A 25,296-nucleotide genomic window follows, 5' to 3' on the forward strand; every position below is an offset into this window, starting at 1 on the left:
GGAGACCAACACGTGGTGGAATTGGCGGGCGTGATTCGGCAGTCGCAGAGGACTGCAGCGGGGCCACACTTTCCCTGAGGGTGATCGGCTAGTGCTCCTGCCATAGACAAGAGCGCTTGGCGCTTGATGCGCGCCAAGTCGGCTACGGTGGCTCGGTCGCTCCTTTGGGGAAGGCGCCTTTCCGACTTCCTTCCTCGTCTCTCGGAGTACGGATAGGTATCAGCTATGGATTTGCAGGAAGGAACTACGTACAACTTAGGCAGGCAAGTACGGAGCTCAAAGTCGAAATCTCCCTCCAGAAGTCGGTTGGTGTTTCTCACAACGCCATACACCCATTCGTCGTCCTTGTCTTCGTTGCCCTCGTCTTATGCCACGGTTGGACACTGCTAAAGTTTACACAACACCCACAGCCCCTAGGGGCCCCGGCGTCTGGAGATCAAAGTGGAAATCGAAGATATCGGCTCTATCCTCAACCATTAGCCTGTTGGTGAACCCCAGGGTGCACGAGCTCGTTACTTTACCGCCCCATCAAGCACGCCAGTCCATCCATGGCACGTGGGAAGAGCCAGGCCACGTCTTTTTGATGCTCCTACTCTCGCATCTCAGCCTTTTTTGCCTGTTTCCTCCAGCCCCATACCGAGCAACCTCCAAGCAGCCCGGTCTTCAGCTACTTGACCTATGGTATCGGGTTCCTGCCATCGATAACGCCCCCACACTCATGCGCCGTGCCGCAGTATTTTGCCTAGTTCATTCAGGCTTGTGGATTCGAACACCCAATATCTGAGCCAGGCACGAAGTCAGCTCTCATTGTGGGAGACGATGCGATGTCCAGAGCCTGTCAAGCACGAGATGACCTGACCCATGGGACCGCAATGGCTGGTCTACAGCTTCCCTCATCAGCACAACCCCCCGATTGACTGATCTAGGCCGTCTTCAAGAATCATCAACGTCGTCCAAGCTTCCCGTCGAACTGTTCCCAAACGGGTTAAATGCTCTTCGGACGGCTGCGCCAGAGCCATGGCACCATAGGGAGGCACCCGTGTGTGAACTTGATCGAGGTACATGGTTGGGTTCGTCGAGTTAGCAGATGAGGGCATGGAGCGAGCATCCTTGTCATACGCATCTGCGCTTTGCAGAATCTTGCCTGCCTGCCCTTGGGAACCAATGTCTTGCCCAGCCTCTGCCAATGTTTGGCTTCCCCAATTTTGCCCACACCTACCCAGGGAACGACGCCCAGCAAGATAATTCTTCCTGGCCACCGATGTGGCCAGACGCGAGGGCGGGACATGTGCATCTTCGCAGGGTGGTGGCCTCGGGTGGGCCGACATGTGGTCTTGGTCGCCCCTCCCATCTGGTATATATCCTTTGCAACTTCCCAATCGTCTTTGTCCTGCTTCCATGTCGACGTCTCAAACATCATACCTACCCGGCCTTGCCTTCCGCGCCAACAAGAGGGTCTTCCATCTCTTCCTCCTCAAGTCTACACAGACTTAGAGCGCTTGAGCTTTTCATTCCAACACTTGTTGAGTCACCATAAACCTCTATCAAATCGACTCTCAGCACCCTGGTGCCGGATACCAACAAGATGGCGGTCCTCCATCAGTATGATTACATCTTCGCCATCGGTACCATCTTTGCGTTCCTCGATGCGTGGAACATTGGTATGTGCCCACAAGTCTTGCTGCATCCTCAGTCCTTAGGGGTATTAACCTTTCAGGTGCCAACGATGTTGCCAACTCCTGGGCCACTTCGGTCTCGTCCCGATCCATCTCCTACATCCATGCCATGTTTCTAGGTTCCGTCCTCGAGTTTGCCGGTTCCGTCGGTGTTGGCGCTCGCGTTGCAGACACTATCCGTACCAAGGTTAGTAGGAAGCCCCAATCAGGTCGTCGTAAGATCGTCCGCTGACCTACATCCCCCCCTAGATTGTCGACATCGAACTCTTCGAGAACGACCCGGCTCTCCTCATGCTCGGAATGTGCTGTGCCGTTACCGCCTCCGCCATCTACCTCACTATCTGCACCAGGATTGGCCTCCCCGTCTCCACCACCCACTCCATCATGGGCGGTGTCATCGGCATGGGTGTCGCCCTCATCGGTGCTGAGAACATCCACTGGGTTTCCGAGAGCGGCAGCATCGACTCTGGTGTTGTTTCCGTCTTCCTCGCGTGGATCATTGCCCCCGGTCTCTCTGGAGTATTTGGCGCCATCATCTTCTCCATTACAAAGTTCGCTATCATGTTGCGCCAAAACCCCGTCATGAAGGGTCTAATCTCCGTGCCCTTCTACTTCGGAATAACGGCCTCTCTCCTGACTATGTTGATCGTCTGGAAGGGCGGCTCCATCAAGGTTACCTTCAGCGACGCCGAGACGGCTGGTATGATTATCGGTGTTGGTGCGGCCTGGGGTCTTTTAGTCACCATCTTCCTCGTCCCTTGGTTGTACCGCATTGTCGTCAAGAATGACTGGGAACTGCGCTGGTACCACATCATTTTCGGCCCTCTCCTGCTCAGGCGCCCCGAACCCCCCGTTCAGCCCGAGGGCGCGACCGGAGGTATCCGTGATTTCTACGCCGGCCACATGACCAAGGAAGAGCTCGAAGCTGCCCGCAGCAGCGGTGTTGCTCAGACCCACAGCAACGATGTTGAGTCCGGCTCTGGCGACGGTGAGACTAAGGTCGTCCAGGAATCTGCCGGCTCCGCGACAACGACTCCCCGTAACAATGACTACGCTCACAAGTCCATCGTCGGTCCCCGCCCCGAGGGGGCCTGGTTCAGCCGCTCCGTCCTTTTCTGGATGCTCAAAAAGGCTTTCCTCTCAGGTGTCGACCAGGACATCATCAACATGCAGAAGAAGGAGAGCGTCCTTACCGGCGACCTGGAGGAAATGCACGCCCGCGTCGAGCACTACGACAACAAGGCCGAATATCTGTACTCCTTCATGCAAATCATGACCGCATGCACAGCTTCCTTCACGCACGGCGCCAACGACGTCGCCAATGCTATCGGCCCTTACGCTACCATCTTCCAGATCTGGAACACGGGCGTCCTGTCCGGCAGCAAGTCTGAGGTTCCTATCTGGATTCTCTGCTTCGGCGGTGCCGGTATCGCCCTCGGTATCTGGACCTACGGCTACAACATTATGCGCAACCTCGGCAACCGTTTGACTCTTCATTCCCCTGCCCGTGGTTTCTCCATGGAGCTGGGTGCCGCTGTTACGATCATTCTGGCCACCCGCCTTAGTACGTTCTCCGCCCTGTGATCATGGCTGTTATCCTGCCGCTAATCCCTCAAAACAGAGCTCCCCGTCTCCACCACTCAATGCATCACTGGTGCCACTGTCGGTGTCGGACTCTGCTCCGGTACCTGGCGCTCCATCAACTGGCGTATGGTTGCATGGATCTACATGGGCTGGATCATCACTCTCCCCACGGCCGGTATCATCTCCGGTTGTTTGGCCGGTGTCATCGTCAACGCCCCCCGCTGGGGTATGTCCAATTAGGAAACACGCTCTTTTGTTTTTTCCGCTTGATGAATCTTTCGCCATACCCATTCCTCCCTGCCTGACCTCTGTCGTACAGTTTGTGTACCCGGGACGGGGCTTTTCGGAGTCGTTCCACACGAAAATGGTGCATGGTTACTTTTTGTTTTATAGACCAATACTCATACCGTTATTTTTAACGTAGCAACTAATCAACTGCACTATCAAAAACACGAGCCACCTGTGACAATGTTGGGCGTGGGTATCAGAGGTAAATAAGTGCAAGGGTCCAGCTGACTGTCGTTTCAGAGATTGCTACAGTCGCATGGTGGCTGGGCGTTCAACTGTTTGTAGAAGTACAAAAGGAAGAAACTTCAATGTTACCACCATGAAGTCTTCTGTGAGAGACCTACGCTGAAAGGGGGCTGCATCTCGAACGCAGATGTGGTCAGGTAAATGGAAAAAATGGAAAGAATCACGAGCTGACAGCATCGAACATGCCGCTGGATCGGGAAGTCAAATGGTGGCATCTCCATGTGTTATCAATGCATGTCATAATGTATAGCCACCTTCAGACGGCAATCTCAAGACAGAGAAACTTTTTTTATTGAGTGTCTTTACAAGGATGGCTGGTACCCGTGCGTTAGAGTGGAGTAACCCACACAACAGACTCGACTTATGTGAGAAACGAGTCTGCTGTGTGGTCTGTGCCACTCTAGCGGACGAGTAAAGGTTATTCTGATTCTCAGTTGCTTTAACTTTAAGTTACAAACTCGGGTTTACACAGGGCCGACTATAAAGTGCTGACGACTTGAGTTATGTCGTCATAAAAATATAAAAGGTTAGAGTATAAAGCTCCAAGGTACCGTAAAGAGGTCACCTACCTGTTTGCTTGTGGAATGCGCCAGTAGTGCGGATCTTGACATGTCCGTCCAAAGGTTAAAAATACCCAACCAACAGTGCGTCGTGCTTTGCGACTCCCTCAACGCCAGAATGGATTTCGAGATCCGTCGTCTTTTTTCGACAAGACTATACCGTCCAACAGATAAGCCTCAAGTGGTACCTGTAGACACACCAAGTCTCTAATAATGGTATTAGCAACCAAGAACTTTGGGGCTCCTGTCTGCTGTCTGCCATGATATTTTCAGCAAAACAGTTGTTCACTCAGAGACGTTTCTGCCGCCATGCCAGGAACCGCTCGCTACATGTAGTTATCACCCATATGGGGTTTATCTCCGAGAATACCCACCACCACCCACGAGGTCCACTTGAGCAGTGGATATCTCGCCCCTCCCGCGATAGCTTCTATCTTTTTTTCCTGACGCATGATAATTGAAATTAACCACCATATCCCAACCATCTGTCACTCCTTCGACGTTGGTCAATGCTCCTGTGATATCGAACTTTCCCCAGCCAAACCGCCGGCATGCCTTCCACCTACCGCTATACCACCGGCTATCGCTGGTATAGTACAACTACTGCTAGGAGACTTGCTGGAATAGCTTCGTGTGGCTAGTACCAGTCGTAATCGGCACAAATGTGGCTCGCCACTAACCCAGACCACTTTACGTGTAGGTACTTACTTCTACCCGGCATCGTCTCATATGTAGATTCTAGGTTGGACAACTACTGTGCACTCTTTCCAGCATACCCTGCGGCTCACCACATCTGCTCAATAACGGCGCGCTGGTCAAGCTGCTGGCACGAGCGTTGAGCGGTAAGGCATCTCGGCATATTAACCAAAATCACTCAATGTTCAGCCATGTAGCCCCAGTGCACATTTGTCACACAAAAACGACACCATTGATTTCCGGCAGGAATCGACGCCTTATGTCACCCCGTGACAAGATCAAAAAAGATAGCTCTAGCCTGGATAGACACAAGTAGAATAAAAGTGACGACCCGTGATGACTGTGCTAGGTAGTGGCCTGTCTCTTATCGTACGAGAAGTCCGTTCTCGGAATTGCGGCAAACGTTTCTGGGTTTTCCGAACCCTCTATCAACCGCCGTGCCGGACCCGGTCCTAAGGGATCCCTGATAGCCTGACAGAAGCAGACATGAGTTCCCCGCAGCACCAGATAAACCCAAGATAACGCGGAGCAACTCGATTGGCCATTTCCGTGATTCGCGGTCAGAAATTGGTTTTCTAGGGGACACAATCGGGGTTCGCGATGATTCAAGGATCCTTTATCTCCAGGAACCTTTGTCAAAGTTCCTCAGCACCCTAGTCAGTACCTGGGTATCTCGAATGAACGGTGCCCGGGCAGATCCAGGTACAGAAAGCGAGACCGAGGCACACGCGTCCGCCGCGCCGAGCCAAATATAACAACGACGACATGCCGCGCCGGGCGCTGCCGCCTTGGCTGCTCTAGCTGTTGCTTGCTCCCGCGCCAATGCCAAGCTCCAATACCACCAGTATGGCAGCCGACATCAGCCGCACGCCGCCGCGCGAGGACGTCGACTCTGACAAGTCGGCGACGCACGACATCAAGACAGCGCGCAACACCCACGGCCAAGATTTCGAGCTTGAGAATGGGCATCTCACGGAGCTGGAGGTCGACATGGGTCGGGTCCTCGAAGATGAGCGCGAGGGAGACTACGAAGCCGACACCTCGCCCTTCCCGCAGGTGAGGGCGGTCGTGCCGGAAACTGACGATACTGCGCTTCCGGTCAACACGTTCCGAGCCTGGTTTCTTGGTATTGTATGCATGCGCGCACCTCCCTTCATCCGAGTAGCGTCGATGTTCGCCAGCTGACTCGGACAAGATCTTCGTCTTCCTGGGTGCAGGTGTCAATCAGTTCTTCTCGCTGCGCTACCCGGGAGTCCACATTGTGGCTCTCGTCGCGGAACTGCTTGCGTTCCCGATCGGCGTCGCGATGGCCAAGATCTTACCCATCAGCCGGTTCAACCCCGATCGTCACTTCAACATCAAGGAGCACGCCCTCGTGACCATCATGTCGAATGTGTCCTTCGGTTTCGGTTCCGCCGACGCGACGAACCTGATCCAGGCCGCAAGGCTGTACGGTTTCACCGTCCCGCCCGGCATGTCAGTTCTGGTGGTGCTTTGCTGTCAGCTCAGCGGATACGCCGTCGCCGGGCTTGCCATCCCCTGGCTCGTCAGGCCCGCGAGCATGATCTGGCCCGGCGTGCTCAGCAACATCGCCCTGCTCAGCACTCTCCACTCGAGAGCCAACGCGGTTGCCGATGGCTGGCGCATCACTCGTATCAAGTTCTTCATGGTTGTCGGCGGGTGCTCTTTCGTTTGGTACTGGTTCCCAGGCCTCATCTGGACGGGGCTGAGCTACTTCACCTGGATCTGCTGGATCGCGCCCAACAACCTCGTAGTAAACCAGGTGTGTAAATTCGAACCTTTCTATACGTGTGAGAAGGCTATTAACATTCCGAGTTATTTGGTATGGTATCGGGACTTGGTCTCTTCCCTCTGACCTTCGACTGGTCAATGATCGCGTACAACTCGAACCCCCTCTTGAGCCCTCACTGGGCTGCTCTGAACGTCTTTGCCGGCTTCGCCGTGTTTTTCTGGATCGTCACGCCGGCCATTTACTACACCAACACCTGGTTCACGTCCTACATGCCCTTCTGCACAGCGGATGTCTACGACCGCTTCGGCACTGCGTACAACGTGACCAAGATCCTGACCAACAACGAGTTCGACCAGCAGAAATACGCCGCGTACTCGCCTCCGTACCTGCCTGCGACATTCGCGTTCGTGTACGGATTGTCCTTTGCGTCCATCACTAGGTAATTCTTGCCCATGACAAAGTCTAGCCCGTTTACTTACACACGGGTCACAGTGTCCTGTCGCACGTCTACTTCTTCCACTTCGATGAGATTAAGCGCGCCATGAGGGGTACGCTCAAGCTCGATATCCATGCCCGACTGATGAAGTCCTACAAGTCGGTCAAATGGTGGTGGTGGGCCGTCATCCTCCTCGTTGTGTTCGGCATGAGCGTCGGCACCGCGGAGGGCTACGACACCGCATTGCCATGGTGGGGAGTTATCCTCGCCTTCATCATTCCAGCCTTGTACATGATCCCTTGCGGCATGATCCAAGGTGTCACCAACGTCAATGCTAATCAGCTGAACGTCCTCTCTGAGTTCATTGGAGGTTACATGTTTCAGGGCAAACCAGTTGCCAACATGCTATTCAAAATCTTGTCTACAGACGTCGTCGGCCAGGGTCTGTACTTCGCAGCGGACATGAAGCTCGGGCACTACTTGAAGATTCCGCCCACGACTCTCTTCTTCGCACAAGGCCTAGCTACGATCCTTGGCGCACTAACGCAGACCGGTGTCACGCTGTGGATGTTAGGTAACATCAGCAACATTTGTACAACGGACCAGCCCAACGGTTTCTCTTGCCCCAACGGCCGCACCGTGTTCTCCTCCTCGGTCATCTGGGGTCTCGTTGGCCCTGCGCGTCTGTATTCCGTCGGTGGCATCTACTCCGGCCTGCTGCATTTCTTCTGGATCGGCCTCATCCTGCCGCCCATCACGTACCTCATCTACAAGAGGACAGGCTCGGAGCTCATCCGCAAGATCAACTGGCCGCTCATCTTCGTCGGAACGTACAACGTACCCCCTGCCACAGGTATCAACTACTCCTCTTGGTACATTGTGAACTTGGTCTTCAACAAAATCATCTACCGCAAGTTCTATGCCTGGTGGAGCAAGTACAACTACGTTCTGGCTGCGGCATTGGACACCGGCCTCGCAATCAGCGGTATCGTCATCTTCTTCGCGGTTACTTATGGTGAGTGACTTGAGACAGATCCAAAACAATGCTCTCGGTGACTGACTCTCATGTCTTTAGGCCCGAACGTGCAGTTCCCCAACTGGTGGGGCAACACCGTCTGGCAGAACACCGCGGACGGCCAGGGTTTGCCTTGGTTGCAGATGCCGTCGGTCGGCTATTTTGGGCCTGCGAATGGCACTTGGTCATGATCTGCGCAAGGGCTGTTCATCGCGAGGTCCTGAAGTTAACATCAAGAGGAAAAGCTTGGGTTAAGGTCGGTCGGATCACGACTGACGATTCCTCGCAGAATGGTGTAGGTCTTTTGGGTTTGGAAAATGTAGTAACTAATTCCGCTGTTGAACCCCTATGTAATACTGGAAACGTGTAGGGTAAATAGGAACCTGTGCAGTGCGGTGATTCTGATACAAATACCAATACCTACCCAGGCAACACAAGATGCTTCCCCTGATCAGAGGTGACTGTTAACTCCAATCAGAACAAATACTTGCACTATTCAAGATAAAGCTAAAGCTTACCAGAGGAGTAGAGACTCCCAAGATTCTTATGCTGTCACAATCGAGGGCAAACAACTGAATGACTCTCGCGCGATCAGAGGTATCACGAGATGACATAAGGCGTTAACTGCTGCGTGCGATTAACGGCGTGGTTTTTGCGCGACAAATTGCCATTGACGTTCGAGTGGTATCATCAGAGCACGGCTGTGGCTCCATCTTACTCGTTGGGCTAATCTCTCTTTGCGCGATGCTCCGAAAACTGATTAGTTTCATGGCGCTTGTTATTTACATGGGAGTCAGCAACGCCCCATTTCCAAATCTATCCACTTTTGGACCACCTTGTTTTATCTTGGAACTCCTTGCCGTTTAAACAGGCACGCTCACCATCCGGGGAACAAACATGGTGGGAGCCACCTCCCCGCGTTGACATCGGATCATGATCGTGTGTGATCAAGAGCTTGATAAAGTGGCGCATAATCCCAAGAGCAGGATGATTACTTCCAAATTTGAAGATGAATCTACCGCTAACAATAAAGTGGTACTAAGAAACCCTGATAGAATACATCGCGATGTCTTCAACCTGTTTTGTATGCCTGCAGAGCGATATGAACGAGCAGGAATGCCCTCTGCTTGATAAGTCAAGCAGATGGTAAACGATCACTCACACCTTTCTCTTCTTTCGTGGTCTTTGGAAAGGAACTGGAGGATGCCATTCAGAAGTGGAGTCTGGCCGCCACCACCAGCACGTCATCATGAAATGCACGTCAGCTCGCGGTATCATTGGTCATTGAATGTATGGCGTCTTCTCTCCGCTCACAAGATTACCGAGCTATCGATAGTTTGACATCTCTGGCTAAATACCGGGATTGATAAGTCGTCTTTGGGCCAGCTGCATTCTCTCCTCGCCGACTAGCCTCTCCCCAGGATCCAATGCGTGCTTGTACAGAGAGCGTTCGGCAGGACTAGCGTCAACATCAACCTAAGGTAAGGTGTATGTCGCCATGAGACCCGCCTAAGACGACACCATTCACAGTCCGATTTCTGCGACTGTGCGGCTTTGAATGGATGAAGAGATATGCCTAAGAGGTGGTAGATAAACCCACCAGTCACCCGGCTTCCAGGTGGTAAGATCCTATTACATTTCCCACCTCCTCGACTCCCGTTTGGATATCATGTCAGAAACTAAGGGAATTCAGCCGGAACATGGTGTTGTCTTTGGTGAAAAGGATCCCGAAGTGCACGTGGGGGTCCAAGGGCAGTATGAGAATGATGCAGATGCATATACAGAGCCAAAGAGGACTTGGAGATCATACTTCTGGTCGAGTAAGTCTAGGAATATCCTTGGTCTGATAATATCTGTAGCTGACCTATCAAGCCCTTGATGTTCCAAAAGACGAAGCGCGATTCCTCACGAAACTCGACCTTACGCTTGTTTCAGCATCCGCCCTGGGCGTGATGTGTCGCTACCTTGACCAGGTCAATATCACCAATGCCTTTAGTAAGTAGAGACTGTGGGTAACTGAAACCATAAATGGCCGATTCTGTGTTGACAACTCCAAGACAGCGGCATGAAAGAAGATCTTTCGCTTTACGGAAAGGAGCTGAACTACGCAAACGCCATATGGAGCGCTGCATATGTTTTTGGCCAGGTTCCGTCTAATCTTTTGCTCACTCGAGTAAGTCGCTAGCCGACCTGTGTGCAGCGTGTGCTTGATTCTCGGCTGTGCTGATCAGACAGGTTAATGCGCCGCTTTACATTGCGTTCCTCGAGTTTGCCTGGACTGTCTTCACCTTCGCCACTGCTGCGGTCAAAGATGTGAAACAGCTTTATGTGTTCCGTTTTTTGTATGGCTTTCTGTTTGATATGGATCTTCTCCCTTCCCCTCTCATCTAACCATGGTGCAGTGTTGGTCTGTTCGAGGCTGGTCACTTCCCAGCCGTGATGTACGTGTGCTCCAGCTACTACAAGCCCCACGAGCTGGCTCGACGCAATACGTTGATCCAAATCTTTACCTCTGTCGGCCCTCTCTTTTCAGGCTTCCTCATGGCGGCTGTGCATGCCGGTCTTGACGGAGCCAATGGCCTGCCTGGTTGGCGATGGATGTACATGTAAGGCCGCAGCAGTCTTAGTCCATCCGAGGCAGGGCTGACTGACTGAGAACAGTGTCTGTGGCTGCATCTCGCTTCCCTGCGCAATCTGGACAGCGTTTGCAATGCCCCAGCTACCTTCGCGCGCGAAAGCCAATTGGTAAGTTTCATCGGAGCTTTCTGTGGTTCGATATCACTGACGCAATCTTCTTTTGGTTCAGGATCTTCACGGAGAAAGAAGTTGAGTTGGCCCGCGCCAGGATGCCCACTGAGATCAAGCCCCTCACTGGTCTCTTCAAATGGAAAGACATCCAACGCTGGCACACCACATGGCACGTGTATCTTTGTGAGTACCATAAATGTGTAATCATGTCTTCCAGAGTCTAACAGTTGTATAGTTCCACTATTCTTTGCATTTGCCTCGCAACTGGGCCAGTCTGGGGGTTCAAGTAAGTCGACGTCTCAGATGTGGCTTTTGGTTACTGTTCAACATCAGCTGCTAAGAATCTATAGTGATATTCTGGGTCAAGAGTTACAATGTACCAGGCAAATCGCCCGTATTCTCAGTGGCCGAGATAAACATCATTCCACTGGGTGTAGGTTGAGGTTACTATGCTGCGAGTTGAAAAGTGAACGAAGCTCATTGTTTTCAGATCAATATCATCATGATTGTCTGTACTCTCGTCAATTCTTGGATCTCGGATAGCCTGCCAGGCTCAGCAAGATGGCCAGGCATGCTATTTGCTAGCATGATGGCTATCATCTTCCCGGCCGCACTAGCCGCCACACCGGTCCATCCTCCGAACATTGCGACTCGCTGGACTTTGTATTGTAGGCCTTTCACTTACATGCTACGTGGCACGGAAATTTGAAAGACTGACGACTTTGGCTCTTAATAGATCTGACCGCACTCTCTGGGACCTGTGCAGGTCTTACTTGGACCTGGGTGAACGAAGCAAACCGCCACGACCCTGAGAAGCGAGCGTACGTGTCCGCCTTGGTCAGTACTTCAAAGACACTCTTCTTCACTCTTTTGACTCATCGAAAGCTGACTTGCATCTTGCTCTCAGATGAACGCGTTTGCGTACATCTTCACCGCCTGGGTCCCAATTTTCACGTTCCCGGCCAATCTCCAGCCATATATCGTCTCTGGTAATTACATCACAGCAGGCTTTGGAGCCGCGGCAGCGGTGACCGTTTTCGCAATCCGTCACTTCTACAATCAGGATCTCGTGAGGCAGCAGATTCTAAAGAAGTAGAACTTGCGGAGTTTTACTTGTGCCAGCTTTTCCCTGTCTTCGTGTTCCAAGGCCAAAGGATTAAAAACAAAAATAACAAAGGATTAAACAAAACGTTACTGTATTAGTCCCAATATTGACAGATTAGCCAAGGTTCTATTGACATAGAAGCAAAATGTGTATAGCCGTGTCCCCGGGGCAGGAATCCCGTACCACCTCAGAAGGAAATCGGACCGATTGTTAGTAAATACTGTCATCCACTTCCATTATCTATGTACAGTTCCTCCAAGCCTTCCCAGCACCATCGCCATCGCCGATCCCATCCCTTACGAGGTACCGGAACATCCGACAAAATCGTTGCCGCTGGCGCCGGTGTGAGTGATCTGGCCAGCCAGTTGGCAATCAGCGTTGATGACAACACGGTCGGCACCGGGAGAGCCTGGAAGCACAGTCAGTTGCGATTCTACCACCGCCTGAGGCTCACGGGACGTGCGTTGGCACGACACGTTACCGCCAGGGTCGCGCAGAGTCGATCGGGTACTCACCTCCGGTATAGACGCCCTGGGTCTTGATAGGGAACTCGTACCACGGGCCGCTGACGTCGAAGTCGAAGCCCTCGTAGTTGTTGTAGCGGTGGGGGTAGGTGGAGCTGCCGGCGACGGTGTCGGACTGGACGTAGTTGCAGGCGGCGTTGGAGGCGGCGTTGACCTGGGCGGTGCTGTAGGTGGTGCTTCCGCAGGTGGTGGAGCGCTTCTGGAGGAGCTCCGTGGGGACGGCCTGGGCCGCGAGGGCAAACAAGGAGACGAGGACGAGAGAGAGCTGCATCTTGGGACTACCTAGGTGAGCGGAGGACGCTTCGGTGAGGGTGCGGGTGACAGGTTGCGAGGCGAGGCTGGGGTGATTGGGCCTGAAGAGCGTCTCCCAAGGACCGTTTCCATCGCGGAAACCTCATCATCTTATACTAGTCCGCGAGACCGAAAATAAACTGTCGGTTGCTAAGGCGGGCAGATTTGTTGCGATGCAACGGCACTCAATGGTCAAGCAAAGGACAGGTCCTAAGGGTAAGCGGTAACACTATCGCCGAGCACACTTGTCGATCGCTGGTCCTCAAAGCGGAAGGTGTCTATCAGGATGTTATCGCGCATGGCCAGGAACGCGGCCGTGGTTGGCTGGAAGACAGAAAGCCACGGGTTTCGGCCGTGTTTGCCGACTCATACGTGTTCCACCCTCTCAGCTAATTAGCATCTGCTACTGTATACTCACGTATCTGGGCCAAGTTACACGGTAGCATCCGACAGCAACAAGGCCACGTGAGCGACGGTTGCGACATGGATGTCGTGCGCTAGTCAGGCGCATCTACCGACGGCATTGCAACCCCCAACCACCCCAACCCTTGGCGGATATGAGGAGTTGAGAAGCATCCCAAGCCGGGTGAGGAAGTCTTCCCCGTGTCTCCCATCCATAATCCCCGCATTGGAGCGCACCTTTTGGTCCCTGTGGACCTCCGATCCACCTCTCCCTTAAGCAGCTGTCGAAAAGGGTTTAACCTCGTTGTGGGTTTGAAGTGTTCGCGCCCCTCCTATCATTGTGCCACGGGGGTCTGCCTGCTGCTTTGACAAGGCGTCTCGGGATCGTAGAGGGAAGCTGCTTATCAATTTTTAAGCGCCCATGGCAGAGTTTACAGGCTAGCTGGCGTGTTACCTTCTCGATGGGGGCTACAGCTCAACCGAGATGTGCTCATCTCATCGCAGGGAGATCAGCAGAGTTCATTAATCATTGGACGAGTGAAAGCTCAAGCCATCGTCTTCTCTCACTCTCAGAGGCACTTCCGGCAGTACATCACTCGCTCACTCTTTTGAAGTACTCAAACTGAGACTGCGAACATACTTGTCAGATTTTCTCAGAAATGCCTCTAGGGCCGAAATGAATAAATCCGGACCTTGCATACCGTGGCCAAGACAGGATCTGGGTTGGAGAAAAGATGGAAGAAAGGACTCAAATAGAGTAGAGTATGCTCCCGATGATTTTATGCTTAGAGTTAGCCTAACTACTAGGGCCCGTGCCGCTCACCCGATGCTCAGTGATTGATTCGGTTTGGGGCATACCCAAGCTCGCGCGTTGCTGGAGACGCCCGGAAAATCGGCACACCGGTTGCAATATCGAATTCGGGGGTTTCAAATATGGGGCGCTGAGCCTGCACCGGCGCCAATGCTTAATCGCGCAACACACTTTGACTTGCATGCTCATGTTGACCACTTGACTGGAGAATTTAGTACAGGTAGGTTCTGTAGAAATTGAGACTGGAGCTGGGAAACCATCAACTACACTATAGTTGGCCGTGCTAGCACAAGAGCTATGTCATACGGCCGAGGACAAGCTCCAGTCTTGTTGCTTCAGCCATGTCTCGACAGAAGGGGTTTGCACCTTGACGCTGAGATCGGCTGGGAACTTAATAGAGTCCTTCCACCCAGCCACCTTTTCACCAAAGAGGCCGTACTCAGCAATCCACAACCAGCTTTCGGGTGATTCGAGCCCCAGCGGCGAGGCGGCCGCCAGGCCGTCCACAGACCTTTGTACGTAGACGAAACGGTGTCGTGTTGACTCGTGAAGCACTTTGATGATGTCACGGTAAGACTTCAACTCATCGTAGGCCGCCAAAACAGTCCCGACGGGCTCATCGAGAAGCAGTGTCTTGAAAAAAGGCCCGGTGCTGACGGTGGGGTCAATGAGCGGGATTGGAGTGTCGATGTCGTTGGGCCCTTCAAACTCGGCATTCCCAGTTTCTTCGTTGCGCTTGGGTCCAAAGAACGATCCGGGCAACATGTTGGAGCAGTAGCACGCGACCATGATCTGTGAAGTCTTTGCCCACAGTGCGGGGTGCTCTTGCTCGATTTGCCTGACGATGTTGGTCTTGCTGTCCAAGTGGTGGACGTGCCTCAGCTTTCCTTGGCTGAGTTCCAACACAGGCGGCAGGCTGCTGAAAACAAAGCGCTCGAGACTTTGTGTCTCTGCCGCTGCCTGAGCAATGTTCCGGCCCCAGAGCTCCTCGAGCTCCCGCGTGGCAGCGCCACGGTCGACACCTTCGTCCCGGACTCTGTTGGCGACTTTTTCGGTTCCGTAGGCGGTCCAAAAGTCGGTGACTGCGAAGATGGCGGTGGCGCCGTCGAAAGCTGCCTTGAGCTCTGCAACCGAGTCGACCGACCCAGAGACCATCTCGGCACCCAGCCTTGATAGCTCGGTGGCGGGAACGGAGGAAGCGTTGCGAGTAAAGCCCCGAACATGCCACTCGGCCGCGAGAGCTGGATCGCTGAGAAAAGTCCGGGCGACGGAACCGCCTTGGTTCCCGGTGGCGCCCAGGACGACGAGGGTCTTCTTGGTGGAGCTGGGCATTCTGCTTGGAACAAGATGAAGTGGTTTGGTGAAAAGATGGCGCGGTGAAAGACTGATTGGTTCGAGGTGCTTGACCCGAACGTTTAGGGGTCATGATGTCGGCATTCGTTATTTATATAAATCATCTCTGATGGATTGGGTATTTAATGCTCTCTCGGCGAGATTTGTAAGGAATGTGTACCTTTTGTGGTGTATTATATACATAACGTTATTGCTGATGCACTCACACTGGAAATGGAGAGCGCCTTGGTCAGCTGACTCCATGTTAGCATCGGCCGTGGAAGTCTTGATTACGTACAGCGATGAATGAATTGGTCTGCCGTCGGTACCTGAATAGTTTAGCAGCTGATTAGTATTAGATGACAGAAACTGTATTTGCTTGGATAGGTAGTAAACCAATCACTGCATTAGTCTAATCAATCGGTCGCCCAATACCTTAAGTTTCTGCCAGACTTGCATTGGTTTCTAACCACGACGTACGTCAATTGCGTCTGATTTCCAACGAATTGAACCGGGCTCCCGGCCGGTGGTCTCCCAATGGTGCCGGGATCCGGACCGGAAGTGTGGGGCTTCAAGTACCGATGATTGATTACGCAAGCAAATATCTTATCAGCCGATAAGACTCGGATTCTCATTATTCCAGCTCCGACAGCGGCACCGATCTGTCCGTGCGGCAGCTCGGGCGGACGAGTGGACAGGACAGGCGGGTTGCTGTAAGTGCCAATTGGCAGCTGATTTAGCACAAGCAGCACCTGAAGCTCCTGGGACGCGCATTGCAAAAGCCGCCCGGGCTCCGCAAAACGCGTTTTCTTGGGATTTCAATCAAACCCCCAATTTCCTCCGTCGCCTCAGAAAACTATATCCCCAACAGCTCGCTGTCACTCGATTCGCATCAACCGGCCACGGCCAAACTACCCATCGCCAAGTGTTCCAAGAGCAAACGCCATCGAGACGGATTCTCCCTTCCTTTAACCCCCCCCTCGGCCGCCGACCCGGTCTAAATGACCCCAGGCCATCCGCGATGCGCGTCATCAAGCCAACATGGCTGAGCCATAGCGGCGAGCAAAAGGATTTCGAAGTCTACAGCTGCCATGTGTCCTCGGACGGCAAGCGGCTTGCGACCGCCGGCGGCGATGGTCATGTGCGCGTCTGGTCTACTGAGGCCATCTACGGCGACGCCAATGGCGACGCGGATGGCAAGCCAAGGCAGCTCTGCCACATGAGCCATCATCTAGGCACCATCCACTCTGTTCGCTTCTCTCCAAACAGTCGATACCTTGCCTCGGGCGCCGACGATAAGCTCATCTGCGTCTACCACCTCGACAAGAGCCCTCCCGTAGCTTCTTTTGGTGAATGCGCCCCGCCCCACCAACACCTCTCACCCTCCGACTGCCCAGTTGCTGACCCATCGCGATAGGACTTGGCGCCGAACCTCCGCCAATCGAGAACTGGAAGACCTACAAGCGCCTTGTCGGACACGAGAACGACGTCCAAGACCTTGCCTGGTCCTACGACTCCTCAATACTAGTCTCCGTGGGCCTCGACTCCAAGATCGTCGTCTGGTCAGGCCATAGCTTCGAGAAGCTCAAGACCATCACCGTCCACTCCAGTCACGTCAAGGGCATAACCTTTGACCCTGCCAACAAGTTCTTCGCCACCGCAAGCGACGACCGAACCATCAAGATCTTCCGATTCACGCCCCCCGCCCCGAACGCCACACAACACGACATGGTGAACAACTTTGTTCTGGAGACGACCATCAGCGCCCCCTTTAAGAGTTCACCGTTGACGACGTACTTCCGGAGGTGTTCCTGGTCTCCCGACGGCAACCACATCGCTGCGCCCAACGCCGTCAACGGCCCGGTGAGCTCCGTCGCCATCATAGAGCGCACACGCTGGGATAGCGAAATCAACCTGATCGGCCACGAGGGACCCACCGAGGTCTGCATGTTTTCCCCGCGACTGTTCCATACCGAGAACCCGGCGGACAACCCTGCCAACAACGCGCTCGTCACCGTCATTGCCTCCGCCGGCCAAGACAAGACTCTCAGCATCTGGAACACCAACACGTCGCGCCCCGTCGTCATTCTCCAAGACGTTGCCAGCAAGTCCATCTCCGACTTGGCCTGGTCGCCCGACGGGACCACCATTTTCGCAGCCAGTCTAGACGGCTCTGTCCTGGGCATTAAGTTCGACCACGGAGAGCTGGGCTGGGTCGCCAACGCGGACGAGAACGACAAGGCGCTGCAGAAGTACGGTGCGTCGCGCAAGGGCATGGGCATTGCCGAGGACATTGAAGGCCTCAACCTGGAGAACCAAAGCAAAGCTGGCGAGTCCCGTGCTGCCGAGTCCAGGATGGGCGCGCTCATGGGCGATGCGGCTTCTTCCAAGGGGCCCGCACCTGCTACTAATGGAACGAAAACCGTTGGCAACGGAACGGGTACCTCCACTCCCAAGACTTTGAACGGTAACGTCGAGCCCGAAAAGGATAAGGAAAAAGACAGGCCGGCGGAGGAGAACGGCGACAAGTCCGCAGAGCGAGTCAAGGAGCTCAAGTCTCGAGTGACTGTCGGTAAGGATGGCAGGAAACGCGTCGCGCCGCTGCTGGTGTCATCGTCCGGTACCGGCCAGTCCTCTCTACCCCAAACGCAGCTGGTCGGAGCCACATCAACAGCCAAGGCGGCGCAGAATGACGCCCCACAGACGATTCTGGACCTCGAACGGCCGTTTGAAGGACTGCCCAAGGGTGGCGTTGCTGCCATGCTGCTTGGCAACAAGCGTAAGCTTCCGGTTGTCGAGGGTGAGGAGGAGGAGGAGGAGGACCGTGGTTCGAAGCGACTGGCGACCGACCCTACCCCGATCGTCCTCAATGGTGTCGACGGGGTCGAACCAGCCTCGGTCGTGCCCGCTTCCCATGGCGTGGTTCCGACGCCCGAGTATCTCCGACCCGCGGTCCTCAACCCATCTATCGCCTTTGCGCAGATCCGCCTCGCTGTGCCAAAGGTCAGATCCCACATCCTGCGCCCGCTGGAACGAGGAGTGCTGCTTCCTGAAAGCAGCACAGACGAAGCCTCCAAGGTGCCGGAGAACATCATCCTCGAAGCCCGGAACCCCGTGCAGATTAGGGACCCTTCGTCAATTTCGGCTACCAAACGAGGAACGCTACTCTGGCAAGATTATCTTCCAAGGGCCGTCATACTCGTCACAGGAAACAAGCAATTTTGGGCGGCAGCTTGCGAAGACGGAAGCATTTACACCTGGACCCCCGCCGGCCGACGGCTGATGAATCCAATCATCATGGAATCCCAACCCGTCATACTGGAGTGCCGGAATAGCTACCTTTTGTGTATCAACGCGGTCGGCCTATGTCACGTATGGGACCTCCAAAAGCAGGCAGCACTGCACCCCCCAGTGTCCCTGGGTCCCGTTCTCGAACTGGCGACAACGACACTAAACCTCAACACCACTACGCCAGGCCCCGGCGTCACGTCAGCACAGCTTAACTCGACCGGACACATCGTGGTGACCCTGACCAACGGAGACGGGTACTACTACACCCGCGATATGTTTTCGTGGCAGCGCGTCAGCGAAGCCTGGTGGGCGGTTGGGTCCCAGTACTGGAACAGCAATGATTCCTCCATCAGCGCCTTGCAGTCCACTGCCGTGGGGCCCGTCGCCCCGGCGAAGCCAAAGGACGAGAACACGGCCAACGTTTCCGCCGGCATCATCCCCTACCTCGAGCGCCACACGACCAACGAGTTCCTGCTTAAGGGCCGAGCTTACACCCTGCAGCGCATCGTCAAGCTACTGCTGTCCAAGGACGGCTTCGAGGGCTTCGAGTCCACCGTCAGCATTGCCCATCTCGAGAACCGCATCGCTGCTGCCCTGCATCTGGACGCGAGGGACGAGTTCCGTCTCTATCTGTTCATGTACGCCAAGCGGCTTGGCGCCGAGGGTCATCGTGGTAAGGTCGAGGAGCTGCTCAACAGCCTGCTTGGTGGCATCCTCAAGGACAAGGATGACAGGCCGAGCGACGGTGGCCGGGGATGGTTCAGCCAAGAGAAAGAGATCTGCGGCTGGGACCGGAAGGAGCTCTTGAAGGGCGTCGTGATGATTCTCGGTAAGGCTTTTGTTTTCCCCGGAGGGACATGCGAATACACCTTGCTAACACGACTCGACAGGCAAATTCCGCGAGCTTCAACGACTTACGATCCAGTACGCCCGCGTGCTTGACCTCAACCTGGAGAGCGATGGGGCAATGGAGATGGAGTCATGAGCTTCTTGGGCGGCAAGGGCGACCTTCGACTCGCGACAGCGCGAGAGGGGGTTCATCCTTACTAATGAAGCAAAACCGTTGTATACTATACCTGCTGGTACTTGTTTTTCTTTTATTATTCTCACGGAGAGCAAAAGGGTCGGTACGGTGTGGTTGTCGGGGCGGCCGGGGAGGGGTTTCGGAGTCGGCGTACGTACCAAGCCCTAGATGGCTTCGAGCGGCACGGCGAGGAGGGTTTCTACCTCTGCGAAGCCCGCCGAGGTCTGGATCTAGGGTGCGGTCAGGCTATTCGGAGCTACATATTTTTTTGGCCCAGTGAATCATATACCATGAATATGCCCGAGTGTCACAGATGCTTATTGGCGGCGGCCTCACACGTGATGAATCGGCGTTCCGGAAACCGTGTCCCCGGGGCATGTTGACTGGTAAGTGAGTGGTTATGTGGCATCATCCGCTGACGGGATGTGAACCATGTTGAAACTAACCCTGGTGGGATATGAATTGACGTAGGGAGGCTCCTGTGGACCGGACCATAGGCGCAGAGTAACAACAAAGTTCCACATTCTCGGCCGCAAAGGACTTCTGAATATCACGGGTTTATGGTACCATAAGATATCTATTACCGGGGGGGTATATGTTTGCTCCGACTCCAGCCCGTTCAGAAAATGACTTCCTCGGTGGCGGCCCTCACCCGCTGCATCGCCCTCCCCAGCCCGCGTTCGTCCTCGGCCCCGACCGCCACGTCGGCGAGGCTGACGCCCGTGACGGGGTCTTCGTACCAGCTGACGATGCACATGCGGCCGGCGGCGAAGTCGTCGCGGAACGAGGCGATGAAGTCGTCGCGGCCCAGTCTGCAGCTGATGGAGAAGGAGGACCCGCTCATCAGCCCGCGGCTGGTGAAGTGGTGACGGAGGAGGGGCAGGCAGAGGGAGCCCGAGGTCCTGATGTTGAGGTCGACGACGTGGAAATGGGAGAAGTCTTCTCCGGGGTCGGCGTAGCCGTTCGTCTGATGACCATTCGTCTTCTGACCGTTCGTCTTCTGTCCGTTGGTCGTGTGGCCGTTTGTCTCCGGCTTCGCGTCTTTCGAGGGCGCGGTCTCGAGGACATCGGCCCCCGCAGGCCCCAGGTAGTTGTGGCTTCGCAACCAGGCGGCGATCTTCTTGACCAGCGGGCCGAACTTCCTCTTCAGCTCATCCTGGCGCCCGTAGTTGATGGTGCTCCCGATCCAGGCCTTGGCGTCGTCCGTCAACTGCTCCGAGGCCGCCAGGAAGATGGGGTCGCCGCCGTCGTCCGTGACGAAGAAGGTCAGGCCGTAGTCGCCGACGGGGTCCTCCACGAGGTCCGATAGCACCAGGGCCGCCGGCCGGAGGTGCGCGTTGGCCTCGGTCACCGAGGACAGCAGCCTCCGCAGGAGGCCCCCGCGGAAGTCGGCGACCAGCCTGTCGCGCTCCTCCTCGGTGCCCACCACGTACGTGCCCGCGCCGCCGAAGCTCTGCTGGTTCTTGAGCACGAAGGGCAGCGGGTGCGAGGCGAGCGTGGCGAGGATCCTCTCCCGCTGCGCCTCGAACCACTTCCCCCGGGACCCCGCGCACGCGCGCGGGATGACGAACTCGGCGGCGTCGCCGCCGGCGCACGGCGCGCAGCACCGCCGGGCCTCGTCCGCGAGGCCGTCGACCTCGACGATCGTGGCCTTGGGCGTGGGGAGGCCGGAGCGCGCGAGCGCGGCCTTGGAGTTGAGGAACCAGTGCGTGTCGGGCGGGACGATGAGGTTGTCGTAGCTCTCGAGGCCGTCGAGCATGAGCTTGTACGCGATCACGTCGATGCCCGCCTCCTCGACGGGTATCGCTGACGGGCCGGCGCAGAAGACGAGGTCGGGCCGCTGCGCCTCGGCGAGCACGGAGATGGTCCTCTCGGCCTCGCGCCTGTCGTGCGCCTTCTGCTTGGCCGTCTCGTTGATGTGGAAGAGCACGACGGCGGTGTCGCCGCTGATGAAGGCGTCGCGCTGGGGGATGAGCGAGAGGTACTTGACGGCGAGCTGCTGCTGCTGCTTCTCGTCCTCGGGCCTGCTGCAGGACTCGTCCGGCGGCACGGTGTTGAAGGGGGTGTCTTGGTACAGATATTTGGCGTTACGGGGGACGTTTGCGCTGAGTTCGGCGCACGAGTTGATGCCGCAGAGCACCTGGGCGATGCGCTTGTCGGCGTTCTTGGGACACGCCCGCCGGTAGAGGTCGGCGAGCGTCGTGTCGAGCGTTATCGTGGGTAGGTCTGGCATGGCGTCTTCTTCACGCTGCGTGCTTGTTCTTGTTATCATTATCAGATCATGGACTAATCGGTCCGGCAGGTGTTGATACGACGAACTGCAGCTATAAGTCGTTAAGGTGTGACGGGATCAGCCTCGGAGTGCTTCTCAACCTTGTTTGCGTGAATGCCGAGCAGAATGAATACGTACTCAAGCAAGCCGTCAGTGTAAAGACATAAAAACGCATCACATCACCCCTTGCGGCGGCGGCGGCGTCCCGGTTGACGTGACCGCAATGTCCCAAACCGATTGGCTGCCATGAGTGTGCAGATCCCCCCCTCCAAGACTGTGGACGGTGAGGATCATCAATCAAGGGACGGCGGCCACACTTGACGGCGCAATGCGAGGGAGAACACCCGAAAGCGCACCCGCAAACCCTGCGAGACTGAGGCAAGGGATACATTGATGTCATCACCAGCAGCCACGTTCGTAAAGACCGCTTGGGGATTTGCCTAAGCCTATGATGGGCCGGTGGCGGACTACCGGTAGTCTGCCCAACCGTCGATCATCGGGGCGGTTCGCATGTGAGACTTCTTGGCGTCGCTCGGGCCGTGAGTGATCCATTGCGAGTGCTTATGGGCTGGTGCGAGACGCTCACAGCTTCTTGTGCTAGGCGGAATGGCGAGCTGGCTTGGATCTTAACCGTCCCGTCCCTCCCTAGGATGCCACGCCAAGCTGCGGTTATCGGGTGTTGTAGGAGAGGTCGTAACGAGACGGTTGGTGGTAATGGTCTCCGCCCGATCATCGCGTTTCTTGTGGGCTTTGCATCATCGTCCAGCCATTGGCCAATCGGCTTTGGTCGAAACTCACACGCTTCTCTCTTTGCGGCAGTGTACGTCATCCCACCACCTCATCTCTGGATGTTCACTAGCACAGGAGACAACAAGAAACGTCGAGGATATGGCACTTTCTTCCTCTGGGTTATCCCTTTGATTGGCTCCGGTCACAGCAGTACACTGAGATAGGAATCACGGGGTTGATTCTGATATACCTCAGACCCTTCGTCAACTGGCGGTTAGGCTGTTTAGTAAACTGAGTGAATAATTCACCATAACTTCTCTACCTTTTACTTTGGCTGCTCTCGTTTATCGCCAGTTGTAATTTGCGATCCCATCATCGACTAGTGACCATTAGGTGCTAATAATCTTGGTGGCGCCAATCGTTGGTTTGTTCTCCGTGTCTCTTTTACCAGAGTCGGAAGGACAAATTGGGAGCAGAAGACGGCGGCAGTGGGAAAGAAAACTATGGTCGCAGCAACAGAAATGAGAATTGCATGAAAAATGGCTTTTCTTGGGCGATTGGCTTGTCCCCTGTCTCAAGAGATTAGGTAACGGCAGTGTGAGAACATAAATAAGGCATCTCTGACTGAGACAGAAATTGCCTTTTGAGAGGCTTGAAGCAAATCATCAATCGCATGCCTCTTTATACAGAAGATTTGCCTGAGATCTTGATCCTTTCAGGACCTAGAACATTTTGCCGTAGTATGGCATCACTAGCGGCATTGTGAAAGCTGTATCCTTTATAGGGCTCACGCCGAGCTTCAGGGTGTCCTGTATTATTTCAATTGCGTTGTCAACCGGAAGTCAATGGACAAGTCGCAACAAGAGCTCATGTGCACTTTGCGGGCTAGCACCGCCATTGAGAAGTTTGACAACGTTGAGACAATACAGTTGTGTATTTATAACTACTCCATAGAACTATTAAAAGTTTGTCAATGTGTTTTGTCTGTATATGAAGCTTTACGTCCAAGCAACAGCCTTACACCCGATTCTGTAAGTTGTACCTGTCGACAAGACCATATCGTATTCTTGTTTCGTGACCAAGACTAGGTTGGGAATAAAAGTCCGAACACAAACGCGGAGACTATTTTTAAGTAGCCGTCAACGATAGACGCGTAAAAAGAGAAAAAGTCGATTCACCGTCACACAGAGACACCCGAACAGGGGACTTTGCAACTGGATTATGATCAATTTGGACAGCTGAAAAAGTCAGTCTCATGAAAAAAAGTGTCCTTTTACTCACGTGGCTTGCGAGTTGTGAAGGCCTGCAACGCTGAAAACACCTAGCGTACAGCGTCTTTTGCACTTGCGGGAGAGAGCGGTTCTGGCAACAACTCCGGTAAAAGGTGGAGCTTAAACCTAGCAAGTCTGACTTCAAGGCTGACAAGCCGATATCTCTCGGCCGTCGGGCAAAATGAGGCAACTCAGTTCCGGGTCTTGGGTCTTCAGCTACGGTCCTGGGCGAATGAGAGGCTTTCTCTCGAGTCAATCTTCCACCGTTTTCTTGTTCAGCAATGGTGAATGGTTCATAATTGTCCCTCCCTCCCTTGTTTATTTTGCCTCATGTTACAACGGTGCGGGACTTCTCTGCAGCTGATGACCAGCGTCTAGGGCATTTGATGGGAAACTGTCGTCTCAAACCGCGTTTGTTGAGCTGCTACGTCCAAAACTGCCATATCTTGAGTTACTGTTCCTCAAAACTCCACCCACTATGTAACGACGGCATTGAATGGAATATGTGGCACAGTCGGAATTGAATAGAATTGCAGGTTTTGGACGCGATTCACTCCACGTATGTTCTTCCTGTGCGCGTGTGGAGAGGAGAGATGAGGGGAATGCCTTTCCTCGGATATACCCCGCTTGGTCTAGTTGAGATGTCTCATACGGTCTCGTACAGACTCCTGAGCCTGACAGCTGAACGCAGCCAAGTCTCAGATGGGACTCTTGGGATGCGACTAGTGAACCCTCTTTATCCGATAAACTGGATAATTTCGCCAATGTCATTTCTTACCGTTCCGTCTACCGGGTAGTTGGGTATCCAACGGACATGTGTTCCAAACCTTCCATAAAGAGGAGCTACCCACAACGTCCAACGACCAGAGTACTCGATAAGAACCTAGCGCGAGAATAATTGTAACCAATTGCGGCTTCAATCTAATGATGTCATTATATGCCAAGGCGTTGACCAAGTTGCTTTATATCACACTTTTATTGCACACTAACCATTCCACTTGTAGCAAGTCTCAAGTTGCTCTCTGAGAAGCATGTAGAGTCCTTGCCAAGATGCCCTTGAGCATTCGGCATCACGTTCTAATAACCAATCAAGTGTTTCTTGGTACCCTTCGAGATAACGGATAGTTCTTTCGCGAGTTGGTGGCTGTCTCAGTTGCGACATTAGGCATGCAAACATAGAGTTGCTCTCAGGTGCCGGCAGCGCCGAGACTCCCTCGACAAGGGGGTTTCTCCTAGTTTTGT

General features: G+C 54.4%; 7 protein-coding genes across 7 annotated transcripts; 4 read left to right on the plus strand and 3 right to left on the minus strand.

Moving 5' to 3' along the window:
• Positions 1–1,585: 1,585 nt before the first annotated feature.
• Positions 1,586–3,500, plus strand: GLRG_09610 (phosphate transporter; the record flags this gene model as incomplete). The annotated part of the gene is made up of 4 exons (XM_008100295.1): positions 1,586–1,661; positions 1,718–1,863; positions 1,926–3,240; positions 3,298–3,500. The coding sequence occupies 4 exons, from the start codon at positions 1,586–1,588 to the stop codon at positions 3,498–3,500; spliced, it is 1,740 nt and encodes a 579-aa protein (XP_008098486.1).
• A 2,396-nt stretch (positions 3,501–5,896) lies between these two features.
• GLRG_09611 (OPT family small oligopeptide transporter) lies at positions 5,897–8,445 on the plus strand (the record flags this gene model as incomplete). The annotated part of the gene is made up of 5 exons (XM_008100296.1): positions 5,897–6,181; positions 6,246–6,833; positions 6,887–7,242; positions 7,296–8,254; positions 8,315–8,445. 5 exons carry the CDS (start codon positions 5,897–5,899, stop codon positions 8,443–8,445), a joined length of 2,319 nt encoding a protein of 772 aa, XP_008098487.1.
• Positions 8,446–9,923: 1,478 nt separating this feature from the next.
• Positions 9,924–12,098, plus strand: GLRG_09612 (major facilitator superfamily transporter; the record flags this gene model as incomplete). The annotated part of the gene is made up of 12 exons (XM_008100297.1): positions 9,924–10,074; positions 10,127–10,249; positions 10,312–10,427; positions 10,490–10,596; positions 10,657–10,860; positions 10,916–10,999; positions 11,061–11,185; positions 11,238–11,288; positions 11,353–11,435; positions 11,493–11,670; positions 11,739–11,839; positions 11,910–12,098. The coding sequence occupies 12 exons, from the start codon at positions 9,924–9,926 to the stop codon at positions 12,096–12,098; spliced, it is 1,512 nt and encodes a 503-aa protein (XP_008098488.1).
• Positions 12,099–12,403: 305 nt separating this feature from the next.
• On the minus strand, positions 12,404–12,902 carry GLRG_09613 (ribonuclease; the record flags this gene model as incomplete). Its single annotated transcript, XM_008100298.1, has 2 exons — positions 12,404–12,516; positions 12,623–12,902. 2 exons carry the CDS (start codon positions 12,900–12,902, stop codon positions 12,404–12,406), a joined length of 393 nt encoding a protein of 130 aa, XP_008098489.1.
• A 1,533-nt stretch (positions 12,903–14,435) lies between these two features.
• GLRG_09614 (NmrA-like family protein) lies at positions 14,436–15,467 on the minus strand (the record flags this gene model as incomplete). Its single annotated transcript, XM_008100299.1, has 1 exon — positions 14,436–15,467. The coding sequence occupies one exon, from the start codon at positions 15,465–15,467 to the stop codon at positions 14,436–14,438; it is 1,032 nt and encodes a 343-aa protein (XP_008098490.1).
• Positions 15,468–16,488: 1,021 nt separating this feature from the next.
• Positions 16,489–19,743, plus strand: GLRG_09615 (WD domain-containing protein; the record flags this gene model as incomplete). The annotated part of the gene is made up of 3 exons (XM_008100300.1): positions 16,489–16,816; positions 16,885–19,587; positions 19,649–19,743. 3 exons carry the CDS (start codon positions 16,489–16,491, stop codon positions 19,741–19,743), a joined length of 3,126 nt encoding a protein of 1,041 aa, XP_008098491.1.
• Positions 19,744–20,401: 658 nt separating this feature from the next.
• GLRG_09616 (solid-state culture specific ATP-grasp domain-containing protein) lies at positions 20,402–22,015 on the minus strand (the record flags this gene model as incomplete). Its single annotated transcript, XM_008100301.1, has 1 exon — positions 20,402–22,015. One exon carries the CDS (start codon positions 22,013–22,015, stop codon positions 20,402–20,404), a length of 1,614 nt encoding a protein of 537 aa, XP_008098492.1.
• Between the last annotated feature and the right edge of the window lie 3,281 nt (positions 22,016–25,296).

Source organism: Colletotrichum graminicola (genome assembly GCF_000149035.1).
Source record: "Colletotrichum graminicola M1.001 genomic scaffold supercont1.50, whole genome shotgun sequence".
Lineage (NCBI taxonomy): Eukaryota > Fungi > Ascomycota > Sordariomycetes > Glomerellales > Glomerellaceae > Colletotrichum > Colletotrichum graminicola.